The sequence below is a fragment of the Ochotona curzoniae genome, unplaced genomic scaffold (assembly GCF_017591425.1).
Source record: "Ochotona curzoniae isolate NIBS_2020 unplaced genomic scaffold, NIBS_Ocur_1.0 scaffold_4683, whole genome shotgun sequence".
NCBI classification, from domain to species: Eukaryota; Metazoa; Chordata; class Mammalia; order Lagomorpha; family Ochotonidae; genus Ochotona; species Ochotona curzoniae.
In genome coordinates, this window is record NW_024467121.1 from 60438 (window position 1) to 86717 (window position 26280).

Consider the following 26280-nt stretch of genomic DNA (forward strand, 5'->3'; position numbering starts at 1 on the left):
ACCTTTGCCTTGGGAACCATGGCCCTAAAGGTAAGACCATTGTGTTTTAAGAACCATGACAGAAAAGAAGTGCAAAGATCTAATCCTGTCAGTGGCTATGTATGTGTGTGAAGTCTTGGTCCTTAGTGTCTTGTGTTCATGAATAGGTTAAGGACAATCTTTAAAAAAAATTGTCTTTAATTGTAAAGTCAGATTTACAGAGGAGAGGAAGATCTTCTGTCCATTGGTTCACCCCCCAAGTGACAGAATTTTAATCCAGTTATGGTGCCTGGCCTTGGTACCTTTTGGGAATTAATTCCGTTTCAGGGGTGGAGCCCTGGTCCTGGTGTTCCCATCCCTTGTTGCTTCCCAGTGAAGACTCCTTGTGGGTGCAGGAGCCACAGCAAGGTCATCTACAGGCGTCTGTCTGAAACCCACCTTGAAATAAGGCTCCAAGGTGATCAAAGCAACATTTTTATTTGCAACTTTATTTCTCACTTAAAAAGCTTGTCAAAACTAAAAACCAACTGTAGCGGAGATCCAGAAATGGCAGCATGGTGTTAACAGGCTCTCTGTTACCAGGGAAGGAATTTAATATCCTTGTCTTCTGTCAAAGCATCCTTGATGAGTTTGGTCCAGAACATGCTGGGATATCCCTTTCCAATGCCCCAAGAAAAGCATAAAACAGCTGCTTGCATATATTGGTACAGATAAATCGCCGACAATGTCACCAAAACAACGTTTGGGGATTGTAAGATGCAGACTGCTAGAGCAAGCCAACGTCATGATCACATTTACATAAGGTAAGTTACATACACTTCAAATGGCAGTGCAGGATGAACATTGCATATCCCAACGGCTCATACAGAAAATTAAAAAACCCCACATACACTATGTATTATGCTCCCCTTTCTGTAAAAGATACTGAGAGCAATTTAACTCTCAATGTAAAAGTTAAGTGAATTTGCTACTGTTCCATTAGATTGAGACTGCATCAACTTTACCAGAATTTAATAGATGTACATAAGGTAGCTTTAACTATTAAACTTACAAGACCAAAGTGACTTAAAACTAACCTCTTACATAGACAGTAAATATAAAGAATTTACAAAATACAGTATAAACTGCATGAGTTAAACAGTAGCAAAAACACTGAATTTAAAAAGTCAAAAAGGTATAAAAATATTAGCCTGAAATGGCAAAATTTTCAAATACCAATGTGTGTAAAAATGTTTAAATAATGATGTTACTTGAAAAATATATTTTTTTATTTTTTTCTATCTGCAACAGTTATTATAAAGGCAAACACACCTGCAATTGAGGTAGCAAAGCCGAATTCACAAACTTTGGAACAAGAAAAATATCCTTCCTATGTTTTAACAGCATCTTCTATACAATATGAATTGTAATTGCTTCAAATTTGTAAATTCACAAGTTATTCTATAAAACAATTTAAAATACTGAAAATGCTTTTGTTAAAGATCTTTAGTCCTGACAATCATCTCACATTCAAAATACTATACAGAAAAATCTGAAGTTACCATATATTACATAAAAGTATATGCTCTATTTACATTTTCAAATGCAGTTCTAGAAGCTGAAGTTAAGCTAACTACTACCAATGGTTTCCTTTAAACAATGTTTACTAATATCTCGCATCACTTTTCACATATAGGATTCAGCAGACCAGTTTTTAAATTTAAATCACATAATAGATGAATAAAAATGCTATTAATGCAATAAAATGTACATGTTTAATGTAACAATGTTTTTATGGAAAACCTAGCAAAAGTAAATTTTGAAGTAAATCAAAAACCAGAAAGATATTCAAGTGCATTTATAAGACTTTTGTTTTTAGATTTTTAAGGATTGAAAATTTCCCATAAAATGCTATCATTTTGTATTTTTCCTGTTAAAAATTTTAATACAGCTATAATCTAACATCTGCTACTTGGCTCTATAATCCTGTCTCAAAAAAACACAGAGCCCCTCAGTGCAACAAAACAAAGTTCATTTTGGAATTTGTTTTCTTTGTAAATGGAGGCCAGAATCACAGGCGCTTTGGAGTCTCCAAGCGGACTCAGTAAACGTACGGCACGATCCGGTAGGGCACGCGCTGGCAGTACTTCTCCCAGGCCAAGCCGTACTTCCTCCTGCAGCAGCGCTCGTCACGGGCCTCACGGTGCACAAGCAGGATGGTGAAGTAAATGACGTAGAAATAAGGCAGAACGTGATTAAAGCCTGTGGTGGAAACCGTACACAAGTCAGAGCCTGGGAGTATCTAACAACAAACCTAACGTTTCTACACTTTCTCCCACCGTGGGGAAAATAGCTCCCTAAACCCCTACAGCTGTGCTGCAAAGGAAAGCATCCAGAGGAGAGGCCCAGGGCCAGCCCGACACGCCTGCACTGTCAGGACCCTAGTCAACAAGGGAAACCCAGAGCTCTCCCAGCCTGCTGGCCGCCTAGACCCAGCACAACAGGGAACCAGAGAAGTCAAGCCTCCTGCTGTTCCTCAAAGGCTCCAAGCAGAATCTTAAATAACAAGCAGGTCACATTCTGCTTAGAGAAGGCTGCCAGGCGCAGGTAAGAGTTACTTTTTTTAGCAATCTAAAATAAAACTGCAGGCTCTGTAACTTCTGAGGCTCCCACCCTTACAGAGCAGCATCCCAAGGAGGGCGGGTGTCTGCCATGGCCAGCCACAACCACCGCAGGACGACAGACTCACGCCAAACCCCGGCTGCCCTGTACCAACACACACAACTCCTTCAGGGAACACTTACCACAAGGGAGAGACCACGCCAGGGCCATGATGAGATCGCCCAAGTAATTGGGGTGGCGAACAAAGCCCCACCAGCCAGAGACAAGAAGACTTTTCCCAGTTGCAGTGTGAATTGTTTTTAAATCTAATATAAAAACAAAACAAAACTTGTAATGACCTCTAAACAGAGACAAAATCATGAATATAAACATAAACCAATACTTACGTGCCAGCTTGGGATCAGCAGGGTTTTTCCGGAATGCATTTTTCTGAGAATTTGCACATCGGAAGATTACATACCCCGAAACTGTAATTTAAAAACATTTTTCTATGTTATTAGCAATTTAGATGTAATCTTGAAATCATAGTTTCTAAGAGATTGCTTGAAAAGGACACAAACAAGAGTATATTTTCCTAACAGCAACTTAAAATCTCTTAACCAGGTTCAGTGCAATAGCCTAGTGGCTAAATCCTCATCTTGCACACCAGGGATTCCATATGGGCGCCAGTTTATGTCCTGGCTATAACACATCCCATCCAGCGCCCTGCTTGTGGCCCAGGAAAGCAGTTGAGGATGGCCCAAAACCTTGGGACCCTGCACCTGTGGGGGAAGACCTGGAAGAGGCTCCAGGCTCCTGAACGATTAGGCTCCAGCCATTGCGGCCACTAAAAGAGTGAAGATCTTTGCCTTTTTTAATTGGAAAGGCAGATTTACAGTGATAAAAAGAAAAAAAATGCTTCACCCCAGAATAACACTTCTGAAGTCCCGACTGTCGCCAAAGCTCGCCAAACTCTGAGAAATAACAGCACAATTGTATTGGTGCGGCCAGGATTTGTTCGGATCCCAGCCGCAGCATGCACGTGTGGGTGAGGCCCTGTGGTGTCAGCATCAGAGCATCTAACTGCTGCCCCGATTTGTCACTAATCCTGTTAGTGACTGGCTCTGCCCCACACCACAAACTCATGCTCGTGAACCCCACGGGGGCACAGCCGATGCGGATAAACAGGGCTGAAGCTGAATTCATTTTACAAGCAGCTTCACTTTGCCCTCTCAGGTGCTGGCTACTGCAGCCAAACTAGGTACAGCGCTCCGTATTTTGGTTTCAATGTACATTTTCTCCACTCAGCCTCTGGTGGAGGTGTTTAACAGTGTAATATGAAAGGATTTAAAACCACAGACGGGCTGACGCTCGGGGACGTGACCCCCGGCCACATGGCTGCGGCCGGGGTCCCCAGGCGCAATCAAGCTCGTCTCCTGGGAAGCAACCAACAGTCTTCACGCTCCCTCGGAAGACTGTTTCGGGGCGGCCAGCAGGCGGAGCCTGGCGCCAACTGGCGCACTGGCCGCCCCGCCAGGGAGCCCTGAGAAATTGGTTCTCTGCTGCTCAAGACAGCTTCATGCTAAAACTCGGTGTTTTGGGGACACCAAGCAACCCTAAAGATTTCCAATGTCTGTAAATCTCCCTCAGACGAATCTGCTGCTATCATGGTTTCACTCCATAAGTTCCGAATGATTGTAACTCCCTATATAATGCCAATTCCTTACGATACACAGTAACTGAGTGGGAACACAGAGAAATCTCTCATTTCCCTTGAAATAGCTAGGAATCCACGTAGTGTAACCTGCAGGAACTGGATAAGTATCTTAAAGTTGATAGATCCAGATCAGCATTATACAATAGCAAAAGCTACAATGACACACAGGGGGAATTAGGAACGACCCAAACAGTCTATTAACTGGTGGCCATATGCACAGAAGAGAGGAGAACACCAGAGCGGAACAGAGGGACTGGAGGAGGCTTATCCCCCACCCACAAGGACTCCTGGACTCCTACCAAGGTCTAGCAGAACGGACACAAGAACGTCAACACAACTGCCAAAGAGAACACGGGGATCTGGAATGCCTCCGAATGCTGTGAACCCAGAGGATAGACATCCCCCCTCTTTGGACAAACTACACGAGATGGAAGAAGCCCAAGTCCTTCCACATAGGAACTAACGACATCAGAACAACAGCCAGGAACCACGATTGGCCATCAGAATCAGAAGATCAATAAACTTCCGGCGGGACAATGGGGGAGGAATCTTCTCCAGTCCTTACCTAGTTCCAACTCTGGGCCTCCACCCCCTACAATGACCAACAAGTCTCCTCCTAACCCCCCTGCCCCCCTTCACACACACACACACACTCATATACACACACTAATAGGATGAGATAACCAAAGAACAATAAAGATAGGTCATCAAGGACTCTCTCATGTACTATTAGATGGAACATAAAGAACAAGTACCCATCAGCAAGGTATGAGAGATTTCTCTGCAACATCCCCCAAAATCGTTGCACACCTCAATTGAGGAGGTGACATTGAAATAGTTGTAGAAGGCAGTCAAGAACTTACATGTAATTTTAACATATTGTCTACTCAATATTATGTCAGACATCTAATATTTGCCTTGATTTAACCTGTAATTTATGCTTGGTTGATTGTTACTTTTTGAACCTGTCACTGATACTGTCTAAACCCAGATGTTTTGAAGAATTGAACTTTTTTTTTTTTTAAAACAAATTGTTCACTCAATACTATGCCAATTAATTCCATAACATTGTATATTGGCGTTGATGTTTTGTTGGGGGTTTTAACTGACCGGAACTTTACTCTGTTAGCCCTACCTTCAGACCAGAGAAGGCCTTCCCAAGAGACCACTGAACTTATCTGGACAATAAGACGCTGGACTTTATGCTAGGTATATGCTTGCAATGAAGGAATTTCAACTGAACTTGAACCGCGGTTATGCAGCAAGGTGGAGCAATCCACTATGGGGGGAGGGGTGGGGGAACTCCCCAGTGCTTATAAAACTGTATCACATAATACAATGTTAATAACAACAACAACAAAAAAAAACCACAGACGCCCTGAGCCTCAGCCATGGTCAGAGTGGACTCGCCTTTCTGCCCACGCTCAGCTCACGCCGCCCCGCTGGGCCCTGCTGAGCTGCCACCTGCCGCGTCGGCCCCGTGCCTCTCAGCTTCACTCACTCTCCTCCCCTCATGTTGCGGCCGTGGGCCATTTCTCCTGCTGGAATGCAAGCCCCATGAAGCAACAGCAAAGCTTCCTGCTGGGAAAGCAGGCACTCAATGGTGAATGGTCTGGGAAACAATTGCATTTGTTAATTTTAAAATATGGTTTAAAACTTATCCTATTTAAAGCACTACTACAGAAGCCAAGTGTGAACCATGTGTTCTCTTTGCAAGAGGCTCACCATCCCAATGACTTTACTCTGGAACTAATTATGACCACTTGCTCGGCATGTTAAGAGGCCGACAGCAGAGGTGGGCCTTTGATGTGCCGGTTAGGACGCCTGCATCCCCTGGAAGTGCCACACCACTCCGCCGCCTCAGGCACACTCTGGAAGGCTGTGATGGCTCCAGTGCGATCCCTCCCTCCCGCGTGGGACATCTAGACTGATGCCGGTGTTTGCCTCAGTGGGGGCTGTCCCAGGCATCTGAGAGAGGAGCCACGGGGTTGTTGGGAGCTCTGCCTGCTTCTCACTGAGTGCCTCGCATTTACACGAAGTTAGATATCAGAACACAACAGACTCCGTGCAGGCTGAAATACATACTCACGTTTCAGAACGATAATGAAAGAAGCCACTGGCCAAGACACTTCATTAGGATGATGGACTAAGTAAAAAGCTTGAAAGCTGTAGATAAATGGAACCCACACCAAATCTCCAAAAGCCAGCATGAAGCCGAAGCCATCACGGATGATATCCATGGTCGTCAGTACCGCTTCCTGTAGGAGAATCAAGCAGGTCAGCCTGTTTCAGTCAAATGCATAAAGGGCCATAAATGCCAATACCACCCACAAGTTTTTTTAAGCTGGGGAGGGTCTGGCTCCCTTGGCCTGTTCCCCACTACTCATTCTGCTGGCACACTGTTCTGTTGCTCTGCCACCCTCTGCCAGGCACCCTCCTCCAGTCATTCTTCCTGCCGGGCCAGCGGCCTCTCAAAGGCAGGGACTGCCTGGTTGCCCCTGGCAGAACACCTGCAATGGAGCAGAATGTGTTCACACTGTTTTGCTGAAGGAGTGATGAGGCCACCAGTTCCCACTGCTTCTGTTCCATGCGCCCTGACCCAACATCCTCATCTTTTTGTGCAGTTTCCAATGAGCTGCCTGGCAACATGGACAGCCTGGCTGCTCACAGGAAGTGAACAAAGGGCATCATTGCTCTTTCAGCATCTGGCCAGCAGGAGTCCTTGGCAGGTTCCTCTGGACCTGGATCCTTGCAGACAGCACCCAGGGGAACATTTCTGAGGCCTGGCTGGCAGTATCTCTGCCTCCAGGGTTTGCCACCAATGGGGAAGAGTCCATTAGTGAAGGCCCTGTGAGGACTCAAGCTCCAAGTTAAGGAAAAGGAGTGATACCTGCAGACTTTGTCTCCCAAGCAAGAAACCGAACTTATCATAGGACAGACAGCACAGGAAACACAACAGTGGTCTGTCTGCAGTCAATGGGGTGCCTGCTGCTCTGACCCCCTGACTGAGACAGGACTGCTTCAGCAGGAGCATGTGGGAGTGGGCACTCAGAGGGGACATGATGCCAGGCCTGCTGCAGGACATCTGTAAAACAGGCAAAAACTTTGCCTAACAAAGTTACTGTGCATCTGCTAACTACTAAGTGGCAGGCCAATCCTATGCAAAATCCTAAGTCAGTCCCAGCCTCGAGAAGTTGATTACAACTTGGCTGTCTCTGGCGGCATACAGAAAACTTGTCAATTCCAAACCCCTACCTGAGACAGAGCTCTATCACCTCGAGTTCTGCCTCTAGCACCAAGTATTCTCTGTTAATAGGGGTCAACATGTGGTTAAATCCAAAGAATATATATAATGTAAATCTACAGAATATTTTTAAACCAACTACATGATCAAAAGCCAACAGAGAAACCAGAAGCAGCAGTCATGAATAACTGGAGAGGTACTAAAAAAGAAGGCTTCAGAACTTCTTGAAGTAGTGAATTAACATTTGATGGGTGGCATGTAGCCTACGTATTCTTAAGGAGTTGTTCTATTAGAGCAGACAGATTTACGGAGGGCAGAGACTGGTTTCATCTCAAGGCATGTGTAATTTCTATAGGATTTTGGTGTCAGATACTACCACCACCACACCCGCTCCATGCCAAGAAGCCAACGATGATGAAGCGGGAGGTGTATGGTAAGACACTAGACAGGGCCCAGCGGCGTGGTCTAGTGGCTAAAGTCCTCGCCTTGATCCCGCGCCAGGATCCCATATGGGCGCCGGTTCTAATCCTGGCAGCTCCACTTCCACTTCCCATTCAGCTCCCTGCTTGTGGCCTACGAAAGCAGTCGAGGACGGCCCAAAACCTTAGGACCCTGCACCCGCGTGGGAGACCCAGAAAGAAGTTCCTGGCTCCTGGCTCCAGATCGCCACAGCACCGGCCCGTTGCGCTCACTTGGGGAGTGAATCATCAGACGGAAGATCTTCCTCTCTACCCCTCCTCCTCTCTGTATATCTGACTTTGTAATAAAAATAAAATAAATCTTTTTAAAAGCACTAGGCAGGAGTGTGGGTGGGGCTCAGCGGTTAAGTCACGGCGTGGGGTGTCTGCATTCCACACAGAAGAATGCCATCACTCTGATATAGCATGCTCTAGGAGGCAGCAGATGATGTTTTGCATGTGTGAGACCTGCCACACATACAGGAACCCAGACAGGCTTCACAATTCTGGCTTCAGCCTGGCCTTTTGGGGAGTGAATCAGTGGCTGGAAGGTCTGTCTCTGTCACTGCTTTTCAAATAATAAAAAAGCAAGTTGTTGAAACTTTTTTTTAGGGGTCACAGCTGTGGTTCTGTAGAACAGTAGACTGTTCTACTTTCCAATCCAGCTGCCTGTTAGTGAGCCTGGAACACAGAGCAATATGGCCCATGTCCTGGGACCCCTGCCAGTCACATGGGAAACAGGAGTTTCCAGCTCCTGGCTTTGGTCTGGCCCAATCCTGCCATTGACATCATCTGGAGAGAGAACCAGCAGATGAAAGGTCTCTCTCTGTCACTCCCTCTCTAACCCTGCGTTTTTAATAAATGACCCTTCAAAAAAAAACACTTTTTAAAAGAATCTGAGGTCAGCAAATTGTGAACACAACCTGGCTACTTGTAATTACGACGGTTTACCCTAGAGAAGTCTTCACCACTCAGGGAATAAGAGTCCTTGAAATACCAACACAAACTCATCAGATCACCCCAAGTCTGCGCCACGGTCCTATACCAAGGTCACACCTCAAGACAGGGCTCAGGGACAGAAAGTCCTGACGACCACATCATGCAGCTTATCAAAAAGCCTCAGACTCAAGAAGACAACCGACCCGAAGAAATGATCTTTAAAAGGACTAAGTCTAGTTTCAACACAGGAAAATCTGCAAAAATGTTTGACATTTCAGTGTATGTACATAATGACCCAAGGTATGAGAAAAGCCATGAGTTGGAAACAATTTTATTTTGCTGTGCTAATTGTATCTTAATTTCTGATTAGAATGAATCTCCAACTGATTAGTCACTTCTAAGTTTTACATAGTTACACTCACAAGACTTACAACCCACCAACCTTCACTATTTGGAATGCTACTTTGCTATTTTATTGACTCAATAAAATGTATTTTTACTTGAAAAACAGATATCCAGCTCCCACCCTCTGCTTCAGCTGGACCAGAATGAAGCCAGGAGTCAAGAACTAAATTCAGGTTTCTCACATAGATGGCAGTGCCCCGCCCACTTGAGCCATCACCTGCTGCCACCCAGAGTGCACATGAGCAGAAAGCTGGCATCAGCAGAATTGGAACTGGATCCTAGACACTCCAATATGAAATGCAGAGACACATTCCCAATTGGTATGAGCCGTGACACCAAACATCCGTTCCCACAGTTGGTGATAACCTGGAAGCAAGAGCCAGTGCCAGGGACCCTGGTGCCTATCCCCGTGGGTGCCATCTCCTATCATCTGACAGTCCCCTCCCTGCCCACCCGAGAGGGCCTTCAGTCTCATCTCTAAACCCACACTCCAAAGCCACCTGACCCCAGATCCTCAACTCTTAATTACCTCATTCCAGAGAGCATCTACCACATACAAGAGCTGGAAACCGTTGACCAAGATCATTGCCAAGGATGGTGTGGTACGGTTGTATAATTTCATTTCAGTCAAAAGCAACGCCAAGTTAATGAGCACCTAAAAAAAGAGGGGAGAGAATAGAATCCCAAAGTCCCTAATAAAGACATCATAAACCTCTGGAAAATATTTAATGAAAATAAGTAGACTGATTTATGGAAAGCCCTAATTATTCCTTAAAATACTTTTAAGGAGTCTGATTTCTTTCTAAATGCAATATTTGTATTAACAAATTTTAAAAAACAAAAAAATACAACGTACCCATCCAATCAATCCAGGGCGTAATTCACAAAAGTATTTGAGATCAAAAGTACCAATTCGAGGATTTAATTCACGGCCAATGAAGAAATCATAGACAGCATTTCCTGAGAAGGGAAAAGTTGTTACTCAAATGGCGTTCCAAACCCAGTCCTGCCCGAGGCTTTCAAACTGTCCTGCTGCCTAGAAGCCAGGATGACACTCCAAATACCTGCGGGGCGCTGGAGAGAGCTCGGGCGGGGAGAGATGAGGCCACCCCATTGCCAGGGCAGCTGCAGCAGCCTTGGGGGACCCAGGGGCCTAAATGCCCCCAACTTAAAGGAAACTGGAAGGTTTTTTCCTAAAGCACACTTAAAACTTTTAAATAAGCAATTTTTTTTTAAATGACCAATTTTTTAAGGTCAGAATCCACCAATCTGTAACCTCTATTTTGACATAAAAACGGTATTTCTCATGTTGTGATGATATGTTTATTAAAATATCTACTGTCATCACTTAACTAAAAAAGGAAGAGAAAAGGCACAATATGAGGGAGGGAAATGAAAAACATCTTCCTCCTCTACATTTTTCCTTCATCTTTCCACTTTTGTTTTTCTCATCGTTTCCCATCTAATGAAGCTAGGAAATGAAGCAGTCTATTCAGGTTTGGGAATGGTTGCCCGGGGATTCTGGGGTACACACAGCCCACCAGGCAACTGTCCGCTGCTCACCAGAGCTGTTGGGCGACAGTTCCTCCCTGGGCGCCTTCAGAGAGCGTGCGTAGAGATAAACACTCAGGAGCACAGAGAACACCGTCGCTGCAAGGGTGAACTGCAGGAAGTGATTGTACAGGTAACGCAGCTCTATGCCCCAGAAGAGGCATGCACCAACGCCTGCAGAGGTCAGGAGAAACGCATAGAATCCTTAAAAAGAAAAAGCAGAAATGGAGTGTTAACACAGGGTCCACATGATTCATACTTGCATTATTCACACTCAATAGAAACATGCAAATAAGCAATCCCCATATGCTACAATATACCGTTGATGCTCAGGAGGCCAGACATATAAAATGTATTTTCAACTTACAAGGGGTTCATCGGGACCTAGACCCGTCATAAGGAGCATGTGCAATGCAACTCCAGAAAAGGAAAACACTCCATCTAGTAAAGTGGAAAACCACTTAAAGGATAGCTACAACACTGACATCTTAAAATCATCCTCCATGTTTTCAAATTGCAATCGCACAGACCCCGAGCACACTCTGCCCATAGGAAGAGACGAGACTACCAGGGCAGCACCCGTCTGCCCCTAGCAAGGACCCACTGCAGCCACTCAACACACATCAAGAGCATCTGCTCACATCAGGCGGCATCCTGGCACCAGGGCACAGGAAGAACACCAGCAAGTCCCAGCCACCACGTGCCATTCCAGTGGGGATGGCAGAAGAAAAAGAGGAGTTGATGGCCGCTCGAGCACAGCCGTGACAGTGGGGAAGCAGCAGCTATCAGGCACTGTGTGGGCAAGCTCTCAGGCCAAGGGGGAGTCGGACACTGCTTCCAGAGCAGACCCGGCCAGGGAGCGAGGGTCCCTGAGGGTGTGTGTCCAGGACGGTGTTGGGCTTCCCAGGCTGGGAGGGCCTCAAGATGGTCAAACCTAGGCAGTAGTGTTTCCCACAGGGATCAATGCTAGCTGTCGGGTCCACAGTGTGGCTGCATGCCCTTCCATCTAATGAGAGATGATTCACAATCGGTTACTCTACTGTAACTAGCCTACAAAGTTTAAATGGTATACCAACCAAAGTTTAACCTATGAAATCACTGAATAAAGTCTTAAAAAAAACTTAAAAATCACCATTTAATCTATACTTCAGTCTTCTTCCATTAATAAGAGGCGTTCCTTCTACGACCTTGAAAGAAAGAAAAAAAAAATTTAATTTGAAAACACATCGCCATTATGTATATGCTATATCATATATAAATGTCTTTTACTATTTCATCATGTCTAAGAGAAAGGGTATCTTCTGGTGAGGAAATGTAGAAATATGTTTCAAAAATCTCAGTGACATGCCTCTGATGAAACAATCCCACCTTCCAAAATGTTTCTGAAATGTAAATTTAGCCACAACTTGACAATGTACCAAACCTGCTACTCCAGCCGTGCTCCCCTGTACCAGCACGAGACTAGATATGGACTTCGAATCCCTTTGTACTTAGTCACCTTTGGCTCAAGTCTTCAGTGGCTTCCCTCCGCTCTATCCCACTAGCAAGGTTCTTTCCAGGAGGGCCTGCCTGCCTTAGGGAATCCGCTATGGCCGTGAACCAACCCAAGACAGCACGCCTGCACATTTTGCCATCTATACGTTCGTGTGACCCTGAGGTAGGAGACCAAGCCTGTGCCTCCTGGATCAAGGCGGTTTCCCCTCTTCACGTGGCATCACCCCAGCATGCAGAACATGACCCTCGCGTGAAAGGAAGTATGTGGCCTGAGCTGCAGGAAAGGTCCGCTTGTCTTTGGGCAGCCATGTTTTACTGGCCAAAAGAACACTTCCATAGGTAAATACACGATTCTCACCCAAACTGCGTTTCTTAATCAATAGTTTGCACCTGCCTTGCTCTGGATTAACCTAAATGTAACTGCAGAGCTACTGTACAAAGTGACAGACGCTGTTACGGCAAACATCCCTGCTGGAGCACTGAAGCAGAGTGGCCACCTGCAGGCATTCAGTCGGCCGTCTCAACACTGCACTCACCACGCCTAGTCAACCCGACCCCACGGTCAGCAGACAGCTGGCAGACTTGCTCAGCCCCAAGTGTAAGGCCCTTAAATGATTTATTGCTTAGGGCATCTCATGTTTCCTTCAAATATATCCACTACATTCAGCAATGGGAACAAAATTTAAAGCTACTGCCTGCATATATAAATAACATAAAATGTTCTCAACAAATTTCTGAGAGGGCTAAAATTAGAAACTATCATACTTACAAAAAAAAAGGAAAGGACACAACCCCTTTCAGTTAACCATGTAAAGTGCTGCCTCTGAAAGGACACATACTAAAGGGAACTCTCCACCCAGGCAGGCTATTTTGCAACAACTGTTTATTTCCTATTTGTGTTGGGAAAACTATTTTAAAAATGTGACTGAGATTTCTTTTGCAAAGTTCTGCTTCAATAACGAAGTGTTCCAGGGCCCAGGAATGATGGCTTACCAAACAGAAACCAGCTTTCTCACCTTAAAACTGCTGGATATATGTCAACATGGACGGGACAGAGTATTGCCTGATAAGTACACCCTCCTCTCAGACTTACCTTCCCAATTGGCAGCAAATAGAACAGAGCCTGAACAAAAAACCAGAGCAGGTAGATCCCAAACACCCTGGTTTCCCATAAAGCATCCAACGCTGGCAGAGGAGGAGGGAAGTTCAGCAGACTGGGCTCATCCTGTTTACACATCAGCAACAGCAGGAAGAGGAAGACAGGCAGGCCGATCATGATGAAGAACGCACCTGCAGCAGTAAGTGAACATCCAAGACTCAACAGCAATCCAGAGTGCTTACTCAGCAAAACATCCTTCAGACACTTTTCCCTAAGGTTGGAGCAGCTCCGGAACCTCAGGCCTGGCTGCCTGGCTGCCTGGCTGCCTGGCTGCACCATCGGAGGTTCCTCACCTCTACCCATCAGCTACCATGGGCCGGCACCCAGGACCAACATCAGAGGAGCAGAGGCGGCTGGATCCTCTTCAGAACCCAGACTCTGAAACATTTCACCACCGACTCCCTGAGGAGCAGGCGGGCTCAAACATCAGCAAACTGAAGATCCAACCATCTGGAAGGCATCAGTGTGATCTCAATGGGAAAGGTCCTATCCCTCAGTTCCTAACAATTAAAACAGCATCACAGGGCCTGGTGTTGTAGCCTAGTGGCCAAAGTCCTCGCCTTGTACATGCTGGGCACCAGTTCTAATCCCGGCGGCCTCGCTTCTCATCCAGCTCCCTGCTTGTGGCCTGGGAAGGCAGTGGAGGCTGGCCTAAGACCTTGGGACCCTGCACCCACATGTGAGACCTGGAAGAAGCTCCTGGCTCGCAGCTTCAGATTGGCTCAGCACCAGCCGTTGTAGCTACTCGAGCAGTGAATCAGCAGATGGAAGATCTTCCTCTCTGTCTCTCCTCCTGTTTATCTGCCTTTCATTAAAATAATCTTAAAAAAACAAAAACAGCATCATATCCACCTAAGTACATAGAGGCCTTAAGTGACACTGGATACTACCACTAACAGACTAGCTAGCTGGGATCACATAATACAAAGCAGTGAAACCTGGTGGGGATCTTGAGCCATTTGGCTAAAATTAATTTCAATGGACAATTATAACACTGTCTCAGTTCCTCCACCCAATCTCTCTGATCTGTCCAGCAAACCCTATGACCCATTTTGTCCCTGTAGCTTATCCCAACTGCTGCCAAAGCAGGCCCTGCCGCCTCAGGTCTGGGTATTGACGGAGCTCCATGACCCCCTCTGACAAACTTCCAGATCAACCTTCCCTTATCATTCCTCTGTTCTTCTCCGATTGTCAAGATGTTTCAAAGACAGTCACTTCCATTTCACGATGACCCTGTAAATGCTCCCTGGGCAGCTTCCATCCCTGTGTGTCCCCTCTGGAGGCCCTAGCCCTGGCCCTGCCTGTGCCAGCCTTGCACCTGGGCACAGGCACCTTTCCAGTGTACCCTGCAGCTGGTGTAGCTAACCCAGTTCTGGTACCTACCAGGGGCTCCTCCAAACTCCTGGTCCTCCCTCTGGGCGGGGCTCATTTCAACGGTCCTCATCAGAGCAGGTCTTTTTGTGACAACTTCCTCCTCCTTAAAATCTGCTTCTTTTACTTTGATCTCTTCTTTTCTAGGACGAAGGCTATACTGTGTAGATATGTAACTGCTTTCTTGTGGCAAATGGAATTTTTCCTAATTAAAAAAATAAAGGACATTAAATATCTCATCAACAATTACCACTGTTATATTGACTAATGCACAGTATCAGTATCTAAGAATAAGCCTATGAAGTTCATCCAGTCTTAAGGACAGAATTTCAGAGCAGATCATAAAACACGAGGATTTTCAGTGTGCTGCTGGCGTGAAGGCAGGCGGATGTCGGACTCTTGTACCTGCATGATCTTGGGGGGTAGGTCATTCTTCTCCACAGTCTTCTCCACGTGCTCTGGTTCCCCATTGTATCTGCTGATACTATTTCCAAAAGACTTCTACATGGAAACACACAAAACATTTAATCAAAGGAACTCTTATGACAAAAGAGTACGATGGTAAAAATTCACCACTGCAAAAATACAGCAAAGATTTCTCCCAGCCCTATCTCTGAAATTCAGCCCCCTCCTGTTAAAAATGAGCGAAAATAAAGCTAACTAGAATTTTTCAGTCTTCAAAATCCTGGGTCTTACGATACTGCTTTATTGCATAAGCTCTTGCATCTTCCAAATGTAACCAGAATGCTATCATTTCATTGACAGCTTGATGCTCCAATCATATCTGCTGAGAGGCAAATGAAGTATCCTGCATCCATTAAGTCATTTCAGCTTAGCTCGCTCTGCCACAGCACCCACCCTTGCTCAGAAAACAGAAAAACACACTCACTGTCTTCTGAATTTCATGCTACCTTGTATTCATTTAGCTTTAAGTTTTCTGTTTAATTTTTCATGACTCAATTCACCCGACAACAACAGATAAGTTATTGAAGTTGCAAAAGATTTTTCAAACTAAGCCTGACTGAAATCTGTAACTCTGCTCCTTTTCAAATCACTAAGTATAACACTAATAAACTAATAGGAAGACCACAAATTTAATATGTATGTATATCCTTCGGGAGGAGAGCATGAACACAGCAAGTATATCAAGGGGAAAATCACCGTTCGCAATCCCACGGGGTGACAGGTCACGTCCTGACTGCTCCGCTCGCTACGCAGCTCCCTGCTAACAGCCTGGGAAAGGGAATGCGGCTCAAATGTGTGGACCCCTCTCCCAGGTGGGAGCCCCCGAGGGTCACTGCAGCCATCTGCAGGTGAACCAACTCATGGAAGATCCATTTTCATTCTCCCTCTCCCCCAGCTCCCTCTATCCCATTCTGTAGATCCAACTTTCAAATAACTCTTAAAAGAAAAAAAAAGGGGGGGCACCCCACCTCAGGGAAGGCACTTCCCTCTTCTTTCCCCACTCACCTGGTTACTTGGCAAATAAAACTTCTCTGTCTGAAAAAAAAAAGGAAAAAAAAAGGTTCTAGTTCAAATCAAGGTCTGAACAGTGATAAAATTCAATATACATCTGGGGCCGGTATGACAGTTCGATTGCCTAATCCTCTACCTATAGGCACTGGCATCCCATCGGAGTGCCAGTTTGAGTCGAGGCTACTTTTTTCCCATCCAGTCCCCTGCTTGTGGCTTGGTAAAGCAAAAGATGGTCCACAGCCTTGGGACCCTGCACCCACATAGGAGACTTGGAAGAGATTCCTGGCTTCAGATCAAAATGGATCACCTCAGCTGTGGCCTTTGCGGCTATTTGGGGAGTGAACCAGCAGATGGAAGATCAATTTCTCTCTCCTCTTTGTAAATCTACCTTTCCAACAAAAATCTTTAAAAAAAATTCAATGTACACCTAAGTTTATTAAAGTGCCAGTGAGACCCTTCACAGCAGCAAGAAGATTGGCCAAAGCTCTGCTTCACTTCCCAGGTGTCTTTTGTTAAGCTGCATTTATTTTTATGGGAAAGGCAAATATACAGAGAGGCGAGAGAAAAAGCCTACATCCACTGGTTTACTTCCCAAATGCCCACAACAGCCAGAGCTGAGCCTATCCAAAGCCAGGAGCCAGGAGCGCCTCCAGGTCCCTTATGCAGGCACAGGATCCTAACGCTTTGGGCCATCCTCAGCTGCTTTCCCAAGCTACAGGCAGAGAGTTAAGTTGAAAGAGAGCAACCAGGACACCAACTGTCGCTCACATGGAACACCGGCGCATACAAAGTAAGAATTTAACCACTGAACCATCATCCCAGGCCCTACTTCTCAGTTTTTCTGATGTTTAACTATAACCTGTAGTGACCCCAAAGGCATTACAAGGACACAGCTGGTTGACCAAACCTACTTAACACCCAGTTCTCTTAACTAAACTAATGGGTAACAGGAAAATTAACTTGGGCAGTGTTTGTCAGAAATCATAACTAGGAGTCAAAACTAGTGACAATGCTGCTTGCAGGGGCCTTTCACACAGCACATGGTAGACCCAGGGTTCCGCTGGTGGCAGGCAAAGCCAACCTGGAGCTCCTGTGTCGCCAGGGCCTGAGAGACTAGAGTAAAAAGTCCTAAACCAAGGGGTTACAGAAAACCCCAAGCACAGCTTCCTGACCTGCCCAGGAAGGACACCGATAAGCAGTCAGGATGGCCAAATTCAACGGGTGCTACTCAAAATGCACATTAGAAGACTGGATTAAAAATCCTTGACAATCACACTGGTCAAAAAAAAATTACTGAAATACTCAAAATGAGAAAATGGGCACTCACACTCTACTGCTACTGCGATAAACCTTCTTGGAGCAATTCAGCAATACATACATGGGCATCCCCCAAAAATTTGAAAAATGTTTATCATCTTTTCATTTTTATAAACTTTTGAAGTGCCTTCATACTAAAAGCCTCAAATCCACAGTAAACAAATGACCCAGCAGTTCTACTTACAAGGATTTACCCTGAGTTTATTATCAGATGTTGCATAAAATTCTTGTTCATAATAGTGACACTAAATGTCTATCAGGGGCCCGGCCTGGTGGCCTAGCGGCTAAAGTCCTCGCCTTGATTGCGCCTGGGATCCCATACAGGCACCGGTTCTAATCCCGGCAGCTCCACTTCCCTTCCAGCTCCCTGCTTGTGGCCTGGGAAAGCAGTCGAGGTCGGCCCAAAGCCTTGGGACCCTGCACCCATGTGGGAGACCCAGAAGAAGCTCCTGGCTTCAGATCGGCACAGCACCAGCCATTGTGGTCACTTGGGGAGTGAATTATTGGACGGAAGATCTTCCTCTCTGTCTCTCCTTCTCTCTGTATATCTGACTTTGCAATAAAAATAAATCTTAAAAAAATGTCTATCAGAAAGAGGTGGTGGCCAGAGTTGCAGCACAGCAACTTAAGCCCCCATCAGTGTCTGTTCAAATCCGGCTGCTCTGCTTCCAACCTGCTCCCTGTCAATGCACCTGGGAAGGCAGCAGCAGAGGATCCAAGTACCTGGAGCCCTACCACCCGCGTATGGGACCCACACAGAGCTCCTAGCTCCCAGATTCCACCTGGTCCAGACCAATCACTGCTACTCTTTGCGGAGTGAACCACTGGATTGAAGATTTCTTTCTCTGACTCTATTTTACTCTGCCTTTCAAATAAAATGTTAGGAAAAAAAAGCTTCTATGGTTATTAAAAGTTAAGTGAATGGGATAAAAGATGCCTTTTGGGGGGCCTGGTGTGATGGCTCAGTGGCAAAATCACCACCTCGTATGCTCCAGGATCCCATTTGGACACCGGTTTGTCCCAGAGACCCGCTTCTCATCCAGCTCCCTGCATGTGGCCTGGGAAGGCAGTAGGAGACAGCCAAAGGCCTTGGGACCCCTCACTCACATGGGAGACCTGGAAGAAGCTGGCTCCTGGCTATGCAGCAGCTCAGTTCCAGTTGTTGCAGCCACTTGGAGTGAACTGGCAGATGAAGACCTTTCTCTCTGTAAATATGCCTTTCCACTAAAAATAAGCAAATCTTTAAGAAAAAAAGGGGGGCGGAGAATAAGATATATCCCATCCACTGGTTCACTCAACCCCAATGGCCATGGCTGGTCTAGGCTGAAGCCAGGAGACTCACCCGAGGCTCCCATGTGATTGCAGAGGCCCAAGGACTTAGACCATAGTTTTCTGCTTTTTCATGCACATGAGCAGGGAACTAGCTTAGAAGTAGAGCAGCCAGGATTTGAACCAGTATCAATATGGAATGCCAGCATCACAATCAGATTAATTCACTATGCCACAACACTGGTCCCATATCCTAACTTTTACATTTTCTTTACTATGCTATAGACTCAGTTTACAGGCTCATATACTTTGGAAATCCCAACCAAGCCCTGTGGAAGTAATTTAATGCATACTACCGAAGGAAAGTGATCAAGCATAATGGTATTAAGAAAACAAGAACATGCTTCTATGGCAGCTACAGCTCATCATTTCAAACTTCCTTGTGACACTGTAAAAACACAGTTCAACATATAGCCCATGTCTATTTCAAATTTAAACACTTGTTCCTTAAAAACCACAATATCAAACAGCACTTCTGATAACTTAGGCACCCTTTTTCACTTATTTAAAAGACTATACTTGCTGTGTGAAATATGTTTTCCATAACCTTCCAAAGTCTTTACCTTAAATTTGATATTTTACCAGCATTATATTAATGACAAATCAATTTGAGGAAATATTACATAATCAACACTTCTCAGACAGAACAAACACTGTGTAAGAGTAAAGGCAAGTACCAACACCAGTGGAGTCAATTTAACTTCCAATATTTCCCTCCGGGTTTCCTTTATGTCAGGCTGGTGTGAAGCAGAGGCAGATCTTCGGGAATTCCTAGGTAGCCGACCAGGGGACCGAGACCGTGACCGTGACCTTGACTGACTTCCTCGACTCCCTCTGCTCGCCCGACGTCTGGAGGGAGAACTGGACGTTGAGCCACTTTTCCTTTGTTTAAAGGAAGCTAAAGGCTGGAAGAGGGAGAGGAAGGAACACAAATGATCATCCTCAGACAGACTCGAACCAGTGGAGAATTACAAAGGTACTAACTGCTGCCACGGACGCTCACCCGTCAGGGCCATCGCAGGACCTGAGGCTGGCCCGGGAGAGACCAGGGAAATCCACTGCGGCCATAGCCCAGCTCTCCTAGGACAGAGATGCAGCCTTTTCGCTCCCCACTGTTCCCTGCAAGTGTTTCTGCAGAATTACTGTGTCAGCTCCATTAGTATATGCACACGTCCAACAGTGTTTACAGGCAGGGTTAAAATTAACACTGATGAAAACTGACATGTTAGAAAAAAAGAAATTAGAACACAACTAATCAGAAAAATTCATCCCACACCTGCACTCTGAACAAAACCTGCTAGCAGGTGTTGAAAACAGAGTGCAGGTTCGGTTTATACAGCAGCATCTGCCCCACCCCAAGCACTCCTGTCGCTGCTTCTCAGGACCTAGATCTGCAGAAGGCAAAGTGTGGTCCAGGCCAGTCCTGCTGGATGTAGCCCTGGAGCTAGAGCTGCTTTTCATTTCTTAAGTGATCACAAACCAAAAAAAAAAAAAAAGAGAGAGAGAGAGAGAAAGGGAGAGAAATCTCCTGATACACGAAATTCAGATTGCAGGGCAGAATATGCGTGGCCTGGCCAAGCAGACAGGGCTGACAGTCTGCCCACTGCCAGACCCCGGTTCAGAGCACACAGAATAGGATGCGACAACTGCTGGTGACTGGATTGCAGTAAGAATCAAGGCTGGTAACAGGTGGTCAAAAACTGTTTCAGCATTTTGACAACCGTGTCTGTTGAAGGTAATGATAAAAATGTGTGGCTTTTATTGAGTATGTCTTCTTTTTCACAGTTTGATTAACCAAAGCCATGGGCTGGACTCAATAGCTATTCAATGTCACTCTCCTGATGAAACCCAAACCCTTTGACAGGAAAGGCAAGCCCCTGCCAGTGCAGCCCCGACCGTCACTCCCTCCCAGCGCCTGGCTGGCCTGTGTGGAATGCTGCCTCTCCGTAGAAGCCCTCCCAACAGCTGAGTCTCTCCTCAGCCCTCAGCACGGGCATCAGGGCCCCTAAGTCCCGGCCCTTCATTCTCCAAGATGTGTTCTATCCCACCCATGGCCAGCTCCCTCAGGAAGTACATGCAGCCCAATGGAAACTCCGACCTTCCCCAGGAACAGTACATCTTGGGCTTCATAAGCCCAGGCCCTGCATGCACTCCCAGGGCCCACAGCAGTATGTGACCGTGGCAAGAACTTGACCCCAAGCACGCTGGCCTTAGCAAGCACACCATTCAGGGAAACCAAAGAAGTTCTTACCTTGATGTCACTCTCCTTCAGTTCCAGCTCAGTTCCATCTTTGTATTTTACAGTGTAGAGCTGAGATTTGCCATCATAGCTCAGAATCTCTACTTTATAATAAAGTGAACTCCCCGGCCACCGACCTCTTACCACTTCACCGTCAGCAAACTTCCTACTCGGCATTTTCTGAAATTAGTCTGAGTAATTAAGAACAAAAATTGAATTAGTATATGCACACTATTTTTTTCAAAGACCGATCTGTGCACTTCAACTTTCCACAATTTCTTAATAAATAACCAAATGTAAGGAAGACTTCTGGAGGAAAGCATGTACAAATCACTCTAAACATGAAAAGCTGGGGCTGGTATGCTAGCACAGCAAACTAATCCTCTGCCTGCTAGGCCAGCATCCCATGTAGGTTGTTCAAGTTCCAGCTGTTCCACTTATGGCCCAGGAAAGCTGCAGAGGACGGCCCAGGATGTTGGGCCTCTGCACCCACATGGGAGACGCACAGAGGATCCTGGCTTCCACAGACTGGCCACTGTGGCCACTTGGGAGTGAGCCAGCAAATGGAACCTCTGTCTATCCCTCCCTCTGATTTTCCAAAGAAAATAAATAAATTTAAAAAAAAAAGAAGAAGAAAAAAGATAAGAGGACCCAGTGTAATAGCCTAGTGGATAAATTCTTGCCTTGCATCTGCCAGAATCCCATATGGGCACTGCTTTGTGTCCCAGATGCCCCATTTCCCATCCAGCTTCCTGCTTGTGGCCTGGGAAAGCAGTAAAGGATGGCCCAAAGCCTTGGGACCCTGTACCACGTGGGAGACCCGGAAGAAGCTCTGGCTGTTGTGGCCACTTGGGGAGTGAACCAATGGACAGATGATCTCTCTGTAAATCTGCCTTTCCAATAAAAAAACTAATCTTTAAAAAAAAAAAACACTGAAGTTTAAGGGTTAACAAAAATAGATGAAATGAAGAATATAAAAGATGTTCTTTCTGACACATTGTATTCCATTTGGAATCACTTTATATAAAGGATGATTTCATTGATATGGCATTAAACATTAATTGTGCAGATTCACTAATGCCAGAATGCCACCCACCTACAGACACCATATTTCCTGCTAATCAAAAAGGCACAATCTCACAAGACATGTTCTGATTTGTATGATTGTGTATTGTTTTACAAAGTTTTTTTAAAGATTTATTTTTATTGGGAAGGTAGATCTACAGAGAAGAGACAGATCTTCTGTCCGCTGATTCACTCCCTAAGGAGCCACGACAGCTGGAGCTGAGCTGATCCAAAGCCAGAAGCCAGGAGCTTCTTCTGGGTCTCCCATGTGGGTGCAGGATCCCAAGGCTTTGGGCCATCCTTGACTGCTTTTCCAGGCCACAAGCAGGGAACTGGATGGGAAATGCAGCAGCCGGGACACAAACTGGCACCCATATGGGATCCTGGTGCTTGCAAGGCAAAGGTTTTAGCCACTTAGCTACTGCACTAAACCCTACAAAGGTTCTTTAAATACATTTAATTACATTCTTAACAAATTACTTCTATTGAAAACAGACTATGAAACAGACTAAAAACAGAATGCACAGCTAATATTCCAGTAATACAAGAAAAATAAGTAAATTTAGAATGAACAGCAAATTTGAGCATTTTAAATTAGAGCCAAACCCCTAACGTATACTAAATAACTCTGCCGACCACCCACCTAGACCAGCACCACTTGGACTTCATCCAAGCTCACCTCTCTCAGGCCTAGAGCAGACGCGGACCCCAATTATAACATTCTTTCCCACTGACTCAAGATCTGGCTCAGGCAGTCTTAAGACATACAAACCTCCAAGACGCCTCCAACTAATCTGCAAGAACTGTCCCTTCCTCGAGGCCTGCGGGACTCCCGGGACTCCCGGGATCGTCAGCTCATGGCTAGGTGCTCCCAGTTCCTGGGCGGGCCAGGCTTCTCTCTTGGCCAACAAGCAAGTTCACAACCCTCACCTATGACCCTTCACCTCCAAACCAAAGGGCCAAGCAGCTGACTGCTACCTCTTAACAATCTACTTCTCAGCATGTGGTCCGAGCGCACAGAAACACATACCTCACTCACTCCTGTCGGATTCTCCTACAAGGACAACATGAAAGGCCTCCCAAGTCCTCTAGGAACTAGACCTGCCCCTCCTGGGAAAGTCTGAACACCACCTTCCTTCACTGCTAATCACCTGAGAAGCAACTTAACAAGCTTCACTTGCTGAGATGGGCTTTCAGATAGACTGTAGATTAAAGAAAATTCAAGCACTTATCTGGTGGTTAGGAGATGTCAGTCACCTTACACATTAGGCAAGAGCCCGACTTCTTCCCAAACCCGCGATAGCATCAGCGGGTAATGCATGGGTGCAGGCCTGGCGTATGAGCTCAGGCCTGCAGGAGGCGTCACTGCAGGAGCACCTGGGCAGCAAGGGGGCAGGGGACACCTCTGGACAGGAAGGAGGGGCACAAAAAGGGAAGGTGACAACAGCCAGCATGATGCATTTCAACATTTAACCTCAAGCCTCCAAAGACAAAGAAAGAGGAAGGAAACGCGTTGCACTTCTCTCTTCTCTTGTGCCCCCTTGTGCTGCCGGACCCCCCAAAAATCAAACCACTGTTATTACTTCTGGTTCTGCATCGGGGTTTGAAGAAAGCCACTTCTACCGTGAAGCCCTGGGGGTTACCCGTAAAGGCCCCGGAATAGATGTTTTCTGGACCTTCACGACACACACACCCATTGGCACCCTAGCCTGGCACACCCACCCCACTCTATGAACAGTGCACGGCAGAACACAGGTCAGTGCCAGTGACTTGTCCGTCAAATTCAGCCATCCGGTGGAAGCATGCTCCATCTCTGAGCCTGGTTTTTTAACACTGTACTTGGGACTTGATAGTGATCTTTCCCGACAGTTGAAAAACAAAGAAACAAACCAGCTTCTTCCTTCGGAGATACTATCTCACATACGCACACATGTTCCAAAAGACGAAGCCAGCAACACAAGCGCACCCCCCATTCTGCACCAGCGCCACGCGCAACCGTGGAAGGGCGGGGATACGGCGCAATCACATCCCAACAGGATCTCCTGCGGGCGCCAGGGCAAGCATACCGGGCGGGAGACACCTGTGCGTGTCGCTAGGTGCTCGCTGGCAATGACAGGATTTCCTTAGAAAGGATGTGTTCGCTCTACGCACTCAAAAAACTTCCTGAGCTGAGTCCTCAAGAAGAGCAGCCACCACCAGCCAGTCGCTTTCGTGCTTCCGTGGCAACCGGCCCCGGAATCCAATCTCGAGTTACAATACGTTACTATTTATCAACCCGACCGGACTCCCCGGCGGCCTTGCCCTGCCGTGCACCATGAGTGGATGGTCGGAGACCATCAGCAGCTCAGGTGCAGGTGAACAGCTTCCCTTCAACACCTGGGCCCACCTGCCCGGAGAACGCACGAACCATCCAAGCATCGCTCGCTCGCTCGCTCGCTCCCTGTGCAGCCGGCAGCACGCGCAGAGAGGAATGCCACCGCTCGGTCCCCTCGTCCCCAGATGGCTCTCACCCGCTCAACTGGCACCGGAGTTGCCGCCAAGGCTCAAAAGCAAGGTCCCTCCCTCCCAGAGCAGTTAACCAGTGAGCAACCCCCGCCCACGCGTGTTTCCGCGCCAGGCCCTCGCGCCTCTGCCCCGGGCCGTCCACTCGCGTGTCCATTAAGTCCCTTTCCCCAGCATCGCCAGACGACACGGCGCTCAGGCAGACAGCTTGGGACCCAGCCCTGCGTTATCAAGTGACTCTGGAGGCTGCGCGAGGCGCGAAGTAAGCTGTCATTTTGGAAAAAAAAAAAAATTTGTTTTGTTTTTACCTTAAAAGGGGGACCGGGGAGGGGGAAGCAGCTCGTGTCGCAGCAGACTAATTGCTACCGGTCCAAAAGTGCGTGGGGTTTCTCTTTTTGCTTTTTGATTGGTTGGTTATTTTTTTTTGAGACGACCGGGGCCAGAGCCAAGGAAAGGCCGGACCCGTGCAGCGACCCAGTCCGCAGCCACGAGCTGCAGCGTCCGGCACCCGGCGCTCGGCGACCGGACAAAGGCGCCCGCCGCCGCGCGCCTCCAACATGGAGGGAAACGTCCGCAGTTCGAAACCCGCCGCCCCATTTCCGCAGCGGGCCGGCCGCCGCCCCAGACACGGCGGGCGAGGAGGGAAAGAGGCGGGGAAGGCGAGGCCGCCGCGCCAGGCCCTGCGCCCGAGGACCCCGGTCCCCGCCTCGCCCGCCCCTACGTCCCCCTCTCCCTCTCCCTTCCCCTCACCCCCACGCTGCCCCCTCGGAGGCCCCGCCGCGCCAGGGGGAGCGGAGAGCGGGGTGGCGGGGCGGAGCAGGGGGGCTCACCTGCGCCGGGCTCCGGCGAGAACTCACACCGAGGCGGGAGCGTCGCGCAGCAGCACCTCCGCGGCCGTTCCGCGCGCACGTCGCTGTCGGCCACGCTCGCGCGCCGCCCGCGGTCCCGTGGCCCGGGCGCGCGCACACCCGGCCCTGGGACCGCCCCCTCGGGGCGGCCCGACGCTCCCATTGGCTCCCTCGGCGTTTTGAATCGTCCCAGGAGCTGGCGATTGGTCACGCGACGTGGCGCGTCCGCGGCTCCGGCCCCGCCCCTCCCCGCCCCGCGGGGAGGCCAGGGAGTCCCGGGACGACTCCCGGGGAGGCGGGGAAGGGAGCGGAGCGGGCCGGTCGGCGCCTAATGCCGCCCGCGGAGGCCCAGCGTGGCCGGGCCTTATCTCAGCCGCCCAGGCGCCCTCGCAGCCCACCGGCCGCGCCGTTGCTCGCGTTTTCTCTCCAGGCGAGACGCCAGAGAGGGTTTGAGGTGGCAAGGCGGCTTGTCCAAAGAGCTGAAAAAAAAGAAAAAGAGGCTTCTACGAAAACAGTTCGCTCGGCCTGAGGCGAAGGCGCTTCTGGTGACAATAGCTTCAAGGTTCTCGATCCGCGGCAGGAGGCCCTGGACGAGACCGCAGCTCCC

At 47.5% G+C, this 26280-nt stretch overlaps 1 protein-coding gene across 2 annotated transcripts; it reads right to left on the bottom strand.

The window, feature by feature from the left end:
• Positions 1-440: 440 nt before the first annotated feature.
• LBR (lamin B receptor) lies at positions 441-25769 on the bottom strand. 2 transcript variants are annotated; one of them, XM_040968240.1, is made up of 14 exons: positions 25656-25769; positions 21271-21449; positions 19697-19924; positions 15303-15398; positions 14910-15102; positions 13461-13657; positions 12006-12060; positions 10886-11077; positions 10179-10282; positions 9852-9977; positions 6366-6534; positions 2967-3047; positions 2763-2885; positions 441-2220 (listed from the first exon to the last, which is right to left on the bottom strand). In XM_040968240.1, exons 2-14 carry the CDS (start codon positions 21433-21435, stop codon positions 2060-2062), a joined length of 1890 nt encoding a protein of 629 aa, XP_040824174.1. In that variant the 5' UTR covers positions 21436-21449; positions 25656-25769; the 3' UTR covers positions 441-2059. The 2 variants fall into 2 exon arrangements, with proteins under 2 accessions (XP_040824174.1, XP_040824175.1); XM_040968241.1 differs by lacking the exon at positions 25656-25769 and adding an exon at positions 25134-25200.
• Positions 25770-26280: the final 511 nt, after the last annotated feature.